Source organism: Triplophysa rosa, linkage group LG18, assembly GCF_024868665.1.
Source record: "Triplophysa rosa linkage group LG18, Trosa_1v2, whole genome shotgun sequence".
NCBI classification, from domain to species: Eukaryota; Metazoa; Chordata; class Actinopteri; order Cypriniformes; family Nemacheilidae; genus Triplophysa; species Triplophysa rosa.
Window position 1 is genome coordinate 4525157 of NC_079907.1, and position 12566 is coordinate 4537722.

The 12566-nt window shown below is 36.2% G+C and overlaps 1 protein-coding gene across 3 annotated transcripts; it reads right to left on the reverse strand.

Annotated features, from left to right (window-relative positions):
- Positions 1-33: 33 nt before the first annotated feature.
- si:ch211-152f22.4 (E3 SUMO-protein ligase ZBED1) lies at positions 34-10469 on the reverse strand. 3 transcript variants are annotated; one of them, XM_057358290.1, is made up of 5 exons: positions 10330-10469; positions 10105-10152; positions 9554-9616; positions 4225-4317; positions 34-4139 (listed from the first exon to the last, which is right to left on the reverse strand). In XM_057358290.1, exons 1-5 carry the CDS (start codon positions 10391-10393, stop codon positions 2770-2772), a joined length of 1638 nt encoding a protein of 545 aa, XP_057214273.1. In that variant the 5' UTR covers positions 10394-10469; the 3' UTR covers positions 34-2769. The 3 variants fall into 3 exon arrangements, with proteins under 3 accessions (XP_057214273.1, XP_057214274.1, XP_057214272.1); XM_057358291.1 differs by lacking the exons at positions 9554-9616; positions 10105-10152; positions 10330-10469 and adding exons at positions 4956-5054; positions 5193-5261; XM_057358289.1 differs by lacking the exons at positions 34-4139; positions 4225-4317 and adding an exon at positions 6736-9384.
- Positions 10470-12566: the final 2097 nt, after the last annotated feature.

The window sequence follows — 12566 nt, forward strand, 5'->3', positions numbered from 1 at the left end:
AATTAATAACCACAGGAATTAAAAGTAATTTCAGTGATTTTATTCCAAGAATAAGATTAGAAAGAATAAATAGACTTGGTAAACATGACCTTAATAGAGTGTGAAATATGGACATTTCAGCTCTGCTAAACATTTACTGTACCATATTTAGTTCTTTAAGTGTCATGTGTGCCCATGTGTTACTGTGCCGCCCCGTGTTCACCAAAGATATAGGACATGGAATGTCCTCATTTGCTAGTCAAAAGAAACCTGTGCCACCGCTCCTTGTATTTCCTTTTACTATAGCGTGTACTTGTATCTTGGTCAATTCTCGTTCTGCAGTGACCATGGCAATCGAAGTTTTATTTCGCCAGTGTATTTGACTTTTTGTCAGCTTCTTGTTTAAAATCTGATGTCTTAATTTTTTATTGAAACAAAAACAACCATTTCAGATGCCAAGATACAGAAAGATCAATCAAGGGTACAAAAATAATACATAAAAACAGGAAAAAAACAACCACAATCAGTTGTACAGTTTTACAGTAAGAATAACATCATGGGAAAAATATATTGAATATAAAAATATGTTGAATGTTTGGTGGAAACAATAAAACTGACACCAAGTGCATAGAGTGCATTAAATATACCATGGCATGAACACCGTGTTTTATGTACTTGGACTGATATTAGTTTAAAATATTATTAGTTGAGGGTAAAAAAGCCCACATAGTAAGTGATGTGAAGGTTTTATTACAATTGACTTACCCCTGAGCAAAGATATGTCCAAAAGACTTCTTTTCTATTAGACGATGTTGAAAAGACGTCCCTTTATTGGCCAAAATAAAGTCTTTAAAAAAAAGTATTATGACGTTTTCTGAACATCTGATATTGACATACAGGGGACCTTTGTAAAAACTGGTTCATCAGACTACTTTCAGTTTTCACATGGAAATAAATTAAATGAGACTCTTTGAAATAAATTGAGTTGAATGATTTGATTGCAGTATGATAGCAAAGCAACCATTAAATCAGTGTTAATTGCATTAAATTTTGCACCCACAGAAATCACCATTATTGGGATCAGTGTTTGCTTTAGTTGGGCTCTTGATCCTTGACTTTTGTTAAATTTCAAAAACACTTGTGCACTGAGAAAGACAGAAATGCTTTTACAAAAGTTGGGGTTGTTCTGATGGAAATTGTCAGACTGTAATAAAATGTAGTAGTTTTAATCATTATTGATCAATTGATGACTGGTCTGAGTGCTCTGGCTAGTAAATGCACAAGTATTGAGTGAAATTTAACAAAAACATTTTCACTGACACATACACTGACAGCGCTCATCATACAAACCTCAACAATGGTGACAATCATCAAAATAATTCAGATACACAGATTAACAGCAATGCATGCTGGGAGTCATGAATGAGTGTTGTACTTTGTTGATACCCAGCATGCATTGCAGCATGAAGCGTTCTTTTTTTTTATTGTCACCATTGTTGAGTTTCATATGCAGATTCTTGATGTCTTTGTGTGTTAAAGTGGTTTAGTAATCTTAAACCTCAAACTACAGATCCACAGAGCTGACACATTAATAACACAAACCCGACTGTGATCCAAACAGCTTCAAAATGTATACTTTACCATTCAGAAGTCATCATCTCTTCTTGCTTCCTTTGCCACAACTAATGTATTTTAACACACGTTATGGCTGAAGGAAACCTAATTTAACATTCAAATAGAAGCTAAAAAATGACCAGGTGATTTTTGCAGGTACAAAAGTGATACTGATTCAATGCAATGAACATTGACTAATCATCCATTTTTTACATTGATTTAATGGTTGTTTGCTATCTTACTGCATTCAAATCCTTCAGCTCAGTTTATTTCAAAGAGTCTCAATTAATTTATTTCTATGTGTAAACTGAAATTTTTACTTTGTACAGAGTTCTGCTGGACGTCAATATTAGACAACCAGGAGACGTCATAAAATGTCGTAGAAACACTTATGGCCCACAAAGGGATGTCTTTTCAATGTCTTTAATATTTTGGATGGGACTTGGGAATAAGTCCCATTCTGAAAATGTTCAAGTGCGCGTCGAGACAAACGAGTCAAAATGCACACAAGTCCATGACAAGACCAAGACCATTAAAATATGGTCTCGAGACTGAGTTCAAGACCGAGTCCGAATCTCAAGACTTCAACACTGCACCAAAGGTGTTAAACTGGTTTCAGATTGGGCTTTATGCAGAGCAGTCAAGTTCTTCCACACTAGACTGAATCGATCATTTCTTTTTGAACCCTGCGTTGTTCACAATTGTCATGTTGGCCCTGCCCAAAATTTTACTATAAAATTAAAACATTTACATGTAGTCATTTAGCAGACTTTTTTATCCAAAGCGACTTACAAGGCACAAGCAGATAATTCTCGTCAGTATCATTATATGCTGTAGCATCAAGATTTGTGCTCGCAAAAATGACTAAAGTAGTCAAACCTGTTCATTAGAAGGTGGTGTCCCAAGACTTTTGTCCATTTAGTGTACATATACGTGTATTTGAAGAGTTTGGTTCCAAAATGAGATAACATGTTTTTTTATTATGTTATCATGTTTTTTATTGTGTTTTATTGGGTTAGTTAGCTGTATTTTTTTAATTACTATGGCTTAAATCAAAACAAACCAACTGCAGTTTGATTGATATGAATTGGAATGCACAATAGAAAAAAATGATCTCATTTTGAAACCAAACTCTTCATTTATACACATACACACACATCATATTCACATTTTCTGCTAGTTGGCATTCAAAAACAGGATCATGCTTAGATTTTTGGGCTCCAAGTTGCTTCTCCTGTTGATAATCTGTGATTTTTCAAATTGGTGTACACATTCCATTGGAATTGCCGTGGAGACCACTGTGAGGTACTTGCGAGCAACTGGTGCCAGTTGTTTAAACTCAACGTTGGTGCTCCAGAATTTAAGTGGGTTCTCTGAAATGTTTATTTGCCAGTATTTTTGCAGAATCATCTCTTCACTTTTAAAGTCATATCTGCTCTGCACAGTGTGTGTGTTTTCCCTCATCTTTGATCTGATTTCTGTTTTGACATCTTCAACCCCAGAGTCGTTCAGCAAACAGGTTTTGTATTGTGGGTCCAGTGCTGTGCTAACCCTGAACCAATTATTTTTCTTGATGCTGCCAATATGATAGTCACATTTTTGAGACAGAATCTGGGCTATTCTGTTCCCCATCATCACAAGGTTCCTCAGTTCCTTCTGCAGATTCTGAACCAGTGGTATGATGTTTGAGATGGGGCTGTACTCTTGATTTCCTATATTTTCCGTGACCTTCTTAAGAAGATTCAGTACTGCAACTATGTCGTTCAGTGTTTTTCTTTCATTTTCGTTTAAGCACAGATCATCCACTCGACTTGTGGCAAAAACATTGAAAATGGCTGGCCACAGCTCTAAGATGCTCTTTAGCATGTGAAGCGTTGGAAGCCACTTTAGATCAGTGATCTGAGTCAGTTCAGTTAGTTTGAGATTAATATGAAAACAATAATTTCGGAGACTCTCTGAGGCTTTGTTGTTTTGGTGAAAAAATGCTACTATGCGCTGACATTTCCTTAACAGATGTTTCCAGTCAGAATAATCTATGGTTTCTTTAAACATTTTATTCAGTGTATTGGCAAAACAGGGTAGATATGCCCATTGGTATCCATGAGGGACCTTTTTCATGCCGTCAACATTTGTGACCACAACTTGAATATTCTCTGTGATGCTCCACTCATTTGAAATTCTCAAAAGCTGCTTTTGGACATATTCTGGTGTATGCTCATTGAGTAAGTGAGCTGTATCTAGCACGTAGGATTTCTGCCTCCAGTTTTCTGTAATTAGGTGGCAAGATACTGTCAGATAGAACATCGCCTCATTTGAACTCCACAGTTCAGCTGAGAGAACAAGGTTACTTGCATCTTTGACTGCACTCTCTACTTCCATTCTTTTTTGGCTATAAAGGCTCTGAAGCTCAGCTTGGATCCGAGAGTCATTTAACTCAGTATCTAATGATGGCTGTAGACTCTTTATAGAACACAGGAATCCTGCCACAGCGTTTAATGGCTGTACAACCATTTTTAACAAAAGTGTCTTGAAGTCTGAGTCATTACCTAAATAATATCAAATGCAGTTATGAATATATGAAGTAGTTATAATTTGAAAAATGTTTTATTAAAAGTGTACGTTACACCTCACCACTCTGTGTCGTTAATTCCAGTTGATTGTAAGGCTGAAGTTCTGTTGACCTCTGAGGTTGGATATGGATGTAACTGCGGGACCCTTTTCTACCTGTGAATGATAAACACGTTATTGACTGATCAAGTTTTGGTTTTGAAAGCTCTACCACCCAAGACATCTGAACTGGAGGCAATATAGTCATAATGCCATGCAATGTAATACAAGTCAGACATCAAGAACCTATGTTTGGTATATTTAACAAGGTTACTTTGATGAAGAATATTATGTCATATATGTAGGCTTAGATCAAGCCAGAAAAACTGCCTTGTTCTGTGGTCATTTGAATGGTACCGGTTAGTCAGGTTTTACAAAATGCACTTTAAAAAAATGCACACCCACCCAACCTGTGAATTCATATTTTGTCCCCATTGTCTCCAAGCATGGTCTCCGAGTATTGACAGATGAAAACCAATAGCACCATTAAATACTATACATTACAAAAATGTTACATGTATGGATTAAAAATAATTTGATGATAATTTTACAGTAGTATTTGTGATGGAAACCATTAGAATTAGTATTATTTTCAGATGGGTTTCACATTGTCAGTTGACGTAAAAGTAATAGTAGGGCTTTGGCCTCGACTTAAGACAAATGGTTTAGCTTATAAGAGTAATATGAATCCCTTTAAAACTTTACATAAATACCTTTAAAACGTTTCTTTTTTATTTTATATTAAGTAATCTTACTACGTCCTGACTGGCTCTGTCGTCCATATACTTCTCTATACGGAGAAGCTGGAGAAGCATACTGATGTTTGCTTCTTTTATTAGAATCCCTTGAGGAACCTGCAATGAAACATCTTTGTAATTCAGCTTTTATGACATAAGACTGTTCTTATAAATGACATTACTATTGTATTTACTGTTAGTAACACATTTGCTACTATTGCATTTAATCAATATTATTCCCAACAAAGAGCTTACCAAAGCCACCTCTGTTGCTGTGTTTGTCTCCGGATGATCCAGCATTCATACTTATATTCTTGTTCAACAAAAGCAGAACTCAATTTATGAAAACAAATTCAGAAATCGGCAAGAAACAAAACACATCAAGTACAGCATCTGTTAGACTGGTCGGTTCAATGCTTGCACAGAATGTAGCACCTACGGATTTTTACTTTCACTTCTGCCCCAAAACAAAACTAGAACCGGTTAATTTGTATGCATCTACATGACTGGTCACAATTCATTGTGTTTGTGTTGAAATGAAGCCAATTTCTGTGTTTGAGCAGGATCGTCCCATGTGCTACTTCTAAAATTCTGAAGTGATGTCACATCTGCTGACTGGTGTATTTTACACTGGGCCCCCTTAATGAATGGCAAGTACACTTTGGTTACATGCAACTTTATACTTCAAAGCTCTATAATACAGTGCCACGACTAAAATGTTTGACTGTTTATTGTGAATGTTGAATGAATTAAGGTTGATTGGGGCACATTTTGATATTGTGATCAATGTCAGGAATTCACTATATTTAAATGTACATACCTAGATGATGATTTACTGTAGCACTACTCTTAATAATCAAAGCATTCAAAATTGTTATGACTTAATCAGATAGGTAGTTGAAGGAGAGAAAATATCTCAATGAAATATCTGTTAGTCAAGATATTGTTTTATTCTGTTGTCAATATTGCCAGTGTTGAGTGCAGTGGGTGTACAGAACCATTATAGATTTTAGACTTTCATTTTGGTCTGTGGTCTTTTATGACCACATGGTCTCAGATAAGCGTTGCACCATCATTAGTTTTCAAGGACTAAAAACAATTAAAGCTTACTGTAGCTAATCTGTGTCGGTGTTTTATTGGTTTGTGAAATGAGCATGTCTGTACAGAGGGACTGTCCAGTAAAGACTCGACTTGAGTTTCTTACAACGTTTATACGGTTATGTATGTTGGAAGTTTATCAAGTTTAAAAGGCCCAGTTCAGGGTTAGTGGCCTATGTTCATCCAACATGCTATTTTGTCAGAGTACAAACCGACTTGGTGGAGAAAACAGAAATATGCCAGTTTCTTTTCTTTTTTGTTGCCCTTTTATTTGTGTTAAAGGTTTAGAAAGTGATATCTGTCAACCAACTGAACAGTTTATGTTGTAGTTAAATAGCATTATAGATTAGCATCCTTAATAACTATCCTCGGAACAACAATATACCACAGCAGTTCAGAAGACATGAGAACATCTGCCCTTGAGCACAGTTTTATGTTATTTTTTTTACCGTGTATTGTTGATGATAACATATCTGAAAGACCAAATTCCCCTTACATTTAATAATAGTCAATAATAATATATACTTTTTCTTCATTTATACATCATTGAAGTTTTGATTCCTTGTCAATGTTGTCCTGTTGGCTTGCTGGGAGACTGCCGACATTAGTTTTAGGTTAGCTTAAGGTTATGTAAATTCAGGAAAAATAAGAAAAGATCCTTATTGTTTCACAAAGTTTAGACAAATTCTGTACAGTGGTGTATGCACATTAATGTTTGTCATTGTATTTGAACGCTCCAGGCCATAAAAAGTGGTAAAAAATAAAACCCATGAGAAAAATGGAAATGTGGCTAAAAGTCAAAGCAAAGTACTCATTTCATACATAAAAGTAATTTTTAAGTGCTTTACATAGAAGTGATTTAGAAGAGATACAGTAATTCAATAATTTACAATCACAATAAAAGGCGAAGCTATACATTAATAACAATAAAAAGATTATTTTGTAAAATGTTTTACAAACAATAAAACAAAAAATAACTGAAATAATAGTCATTGTGAAGCAGCACAGTGCTCAGTAAATGCAGCTCAACAGATGTGTTTTCAGTCTGGATTTAATTGTTAATTCCTGGAGGGCCACAGCCCTGCAAAGTTTACTTCCAACCCTAATAAAACACACCTGATCCAGCAGCTCATCGAGTCCTCCAAGCTTATTTGAAAACTACAGGTATGTGTGTTTGAGCAGGGCCGGAACTAAACTCTGCAAGGCAGTGGTCCTCCATGAATTGAGTTTTGCACCCCTGATTAAGACTATAAACAAATGTAAAAATGTGTGACCCAAAATGTAATTTTTGCTTGGGATGACTGATGTTGAAAAAGTACTGTTTATTTAGTACAATAGCTACATATTTATTGTACAGGGTTAGATTTTTAGTTTTTTACTCAGCATGTACTTAAAGAGATAGTTCACCCAAAAATTAAAATTCTCTCATCATTTACTTACCTCTTGTCATTTCAAACCTGAATTACTTTCTTTCTCTGCAGAACACAAAAGAAGATTTTTTGAAAAATAACAAAGGCAGTACCCATTGACTTGCATTGGTTTTATGTCTATATAACAGAAGTGAATGAGTTCCCACCCAACTTTCTTTAAAATCTTCTTTAGTGTTCTGGAGAAGAAAGAAAGCATTATAGGTTTGAAATGAAAAGAGGTAAGTAAATGATGAAGAATTTTGGGCGAACTATCCCTTTAAGATGTAATTAGTCTCTACATTTCAGTAAAAATAAAACCTTTATTAGCCACTATTTCTCTTGTAAAAAGTCAACCCTTTTCTGGCAAAAAAACAACAACATTTTGGTTAAGACACTTGGATTACTTCAAATTTTGAGTTTTTCCAACAGGTTATGTGAAAAACAGGATCTTTGTTCCCTTAGGTAGGAACTGTTGCCATTTAGAAACAACATCATATTTAGATGTTCTGGATACAAGCTACTTCTCCGACCAGCCACTCGTTTGGCTTTTTCCATGTCGTAGGCAATGTCACCTGGAACTGCGGTAGACACAACAGTCAGGTATTTGCGTGCAACTTCACTTAAGTCCAAGTCGTCATCTTTTGGGAAGTTCCAGACAGCAAGGGGATCCCAATGTCTCGGCAACATGACTTTTTTCAAGTACCTGTTTAGAGCTTCCTCAAGACTGTCCGGCTGTCTAAAGAGTTCCGGCCGTCTAAAGAGTTCCGGCCGTCTAAAGAGTTCCGGCCGTCTAAAGAGTTCCGGCTGTCTAAAGAGTTCCGGCTGTCTAAAGAGCACCTCTTGGTCGCCATCCAATTCACAAATAATCTTGTTCTTTATGTGTGTTGTTTTTTCTTTCTCCGAGAGCACAATGTCTCTGTATCTCAGGTCAAGCGCTGTGCTTAGTGTCAGCCAATCGTTTTCGATGATGTTACCAAAATGACAATCGAATCGTTGCGCTAATTCCTTAGCAAACTCATTTTGACTCTGTTGCAACTCGGTTAGTTTCTTTTTTATTTCCTCCACTTGTGGTATAATGTCTGACAGTAAACTGTATTGTTTTGCCGTTTTAGCTCTCACGACACACTGGAATGCTCGGAGGCATAAAATTGCCTTATTTATGTTGTTATGTTCATGTTCGCTCAACAACAAGTCAACTTTACTTACATTAATTAGTACTTCACTTATAGCTTCTCGTTGCACTTCGATTCTTTCTAGAATTTGCAGACTAGAAATCCATTTATCAGCCTTGCACTCGACCAGGTTATAGGATGACAAATGACGCTTTGATTGTGCCTCCTTGAGTTGACTCTGTGCTTCAACATTTTGGGAAAAATACTCTGCTATGTCACAACATCGTTGTACCAGCTCTCTCCAGTCTGAGGACAAAATGAGTGTTACTTTGAAGACAACATCCAGTGAGTTGGCAAAACAGGCTATGTGCTCCCATCCACATTTTTCCATTTCCTTTTCCATCCTATCCACATTCGTTACTACCACTTTAATCTTATTTTCGATTCTCCAATTTTTTGCTATTCTCAAAAGCTGCACGACAACATTGCTCGGTTTGTACGCTTCAGGAAGCGGTGTGGTTTCCAAAACCAATGACTTTTGAGTCCAGCCGTCATCAATAAGGTGACAAGAAGTAGTCATATATGTTTTGCTTGCTGTGGTTTTCCATGCTTCACAAGTTAGCGTGACATAGCGCACTCTTTCAAGTTGGTCTTGCACAAATCCTGTTGTTTTTAAAAACAAATTTTGAAGCTCTGAGAGTATAACGTTAGCTGATGGACAGTCGTACCTTATAGACTGAAAAAATTGCACAAAGCCAGGCTCTTCAACTATGGTATGTGGATGCAGGTCGGAAATAATCATAACTAGCAAGGGGCTCTGCTGAACATCTGCAGAAGATGTGTATATGCATCAACATTTTTTATTCATATTTAATATGTTTCAGTCGTTTAAAAATTAACTTAACTGAACTAAAGATAAAATGTAATTTTATGATCACACAAGAAAATGATAAACCTAGACATTTACTATTTCCCTTGTATTGTTTTACTCTCTCACCTCTGTATTTTTCAAGTGGCTCTTGCATGTAGGGATTGCATATTTGACTTCGCCTGGTCCTCCCTACAAATAAACAGTTTAATTATACTATTGTAGCACATTATTTGCCAACAAATTACTTGCTACATAAAACAAAAGTGCAACCCATGGCATGCTAAACAATTGCCTTAAATATAAATTCCCAAAACAAAATAAAACCATTTTTTTATAAGTTCGAATGTATTAATATTTGTGGCATAATCGGAGCATTGAGCCTTGCAGTAGAAATGTATTAAAACCTGACCTGCCAGGTGTGGTGCCAAAAAATGACTGCTGCCAAATGATGACTGCTACGGTAAGGATTAGGTGTGGGGTGTGGTTAGAATTATGTAAATTAGAGTAAGAAATAAGCAAGGAAAGTATGTTTCTAGCTCATTTTATACACAAAGGTATAAAGGTTAAAGTGCTTTACATAGTAAGTCAAACACTTTTATCGAGATCTATTTACAGTGTGTATTTGTTTTTGTGTGAAGCTACTTGCACCAATGCACGAAATGATCGATCGGTCTTACCACTTTCTAAACGAGCCTGTTGTCTATGACGTCCATACGGATCTTTCGCTAAAGATGACAAACAAAACCATACAAATTTGTTATATCAACGATGTATCACAGAAACTTCTAGTAGTAATTCAATTCAGTTATTGTGTCATTCTTCAAACAACGTGGCGATTTACATTTATTATACAATATTCCCAATGACAGGTCATTTAATTTGCGCCTACCGAAAAAACTTACCAAAGCGAGTTTGCTTGTTTTGCAGGACCCTCCACTGAGGTCCGGAACTCGGTATTTTTTCCATGGAGTGTAAGAAAAGACGTGAAATATTTGCCTAATGCATCCAACATTGTTCAAAACGTTTGTAACGATAGACACTGATCTCAGATCTGCTCCCTCGTTGGTCTAACAGGCTCGTCAATGTCAACATGATTATGGTGGCCAATCAAATAAAAGAAGGCGGGCGTTACTGTCCTGAGTCAAATAAAAGAATGCGGAAGTTCCAGAAGTCGATCAGTACTATGAAAGGTTACTATCTAAGTAGCTAAACGTTTAAAAACTAGTATATATATATATATATAAAATAAAAAATTCACGTTATACTGTTTTTATTCATTTTTGTGTGTATTTTTATATTTTTTTATATTGACCAGGAGAGGGCAGCAAATACATATTAGAACCATTATTCTAAACGTACCGAATTTGACAACCGGGGAGTTGAAGGGAACTGTGAAAGATATCTCTAGAACATAGGCTATCTGTTAGTCGGTCAAGGTATATATTGTTATTTTTTGCTATCTAAAAGTTATCAAAGGCTGACAGCTACACATTTAAATAATATTTCACAGATTTTGTTTGGATATGATAGTCACAGGAGAATGTGAGTGTTTTCTTGGTTAATAAATATGAGAAAAGGAGGAGATACATGTTTTTTATAAATGTTCCTCAAGGCTCAGACCTAATTTCCAAAGGCGTGTGAGAATTCACGATAAGGAGGAGATAAAGTATTCCAGAAATAATGAACACAAGCTCAGTGTGTCAATACTATGGGTGTCTATACCCCTATGATATGGCATATCAAATTGGACTTGATAAACCAGTAACTGGGTAATACAACTTTTTCAAATATGCACCTTTTTATGTTACCCTAGTAATTCTAGGGTAATTTTGTTAACCCTGAACAGGCCGTTTTCGTGTCCAAGCAGGGTGTCCGTAAACCTCTCCAAGTACACACATCCAGTGTAATGTTGTTGTAAGAGTAAAGCTTGTTGTTTTTTCACCCTTTCTCTTTTTGTTTCCTTTTGTCATTGTAGAGGCCTGCATTGTATTTGCCCTGACCCCTGCTGGGTGGAGTGAGGTGAACTTCCTTCCTGTTTCACGAAGGTCCTTCATACAACAGCTCCTCCCTGCAATGGAGATGAGGCCATGATATGACTGGATCTAGTAAAACAGATGCCATGCAGTTTCTTTCATTTAAACACCGGAAATAGAGATTAAAATCGGATGCAGCCACTCACTTCATGAACAAAATGAAACAATTACTTCCTTTACCAGTCTCACCACTAACATACGACACGGGCAGTCTCTGTGGTCTGTTTCATCAGTTCACCTGGCTACATCAAGGTTTACAAGTTTGAATGGCAAACGAATGTGCTGGGTCATGTGACGGCCAGATTCCTGACCCTTAACATTTACACTGTAGACATGAGCGGCAGCAGGAGGAGCTGCACGACTTCCTCAAACATTAGGCTCACCTCCAATACGGCTATTGCTGGTTGTTAGGGGTGTTTGTCATGGCAATGGATCTGGTTCAAGGGCGGAGACAAAGCAACTTGTGAGTAATACAGTTTACTACAGATTGGAGGGATTTACCATGACGAAACAGAAAGCTAAGTGTAGATTTTATTCACGAAGATCAGTGAGGTGGATGGCTCTACAAATGGTTTGAAGATGCAATGTAGATCCCTATCAAGTTCACTCAAATAGTACACTTACATGTGTACTAGTACTAGTATTTACTACATTGAAGTATTTAAAAATACTTGAACTTATAGTTACGTATTTAAGGGTGTCCAGAGCTGAGATGTCAAAAAACACATAAAGCAAGATATGTCAATTCCATGCTTTCGTAAAATCACCTTAGGCAGTATTTGAACCTACATCAACCTTTGAGTTACTTACAGAGCTTTAACCAATAATATACAACTGCAGAAAAAATTGAGTCAAAATTATTTTTAGTTTTTCTGAATTTACTATTTATAGGTATGTGTTTAGGTAGAATTATCATTTTTGTTCAATTCTGTGAACTACTTACTATATTTTTCCCAAATTTCAAATAAAAATAGGCCTATTGTTTCAATTGGCAGAAAATGAAAACTGGAGAAACAGGTCAAAATAACAGAACATATGCTCTGTGTTTTTTCAGACCTCAAAAACGGCAAAGAAAACTAGTTCATATTGTAAGTTTGGGAAGACGA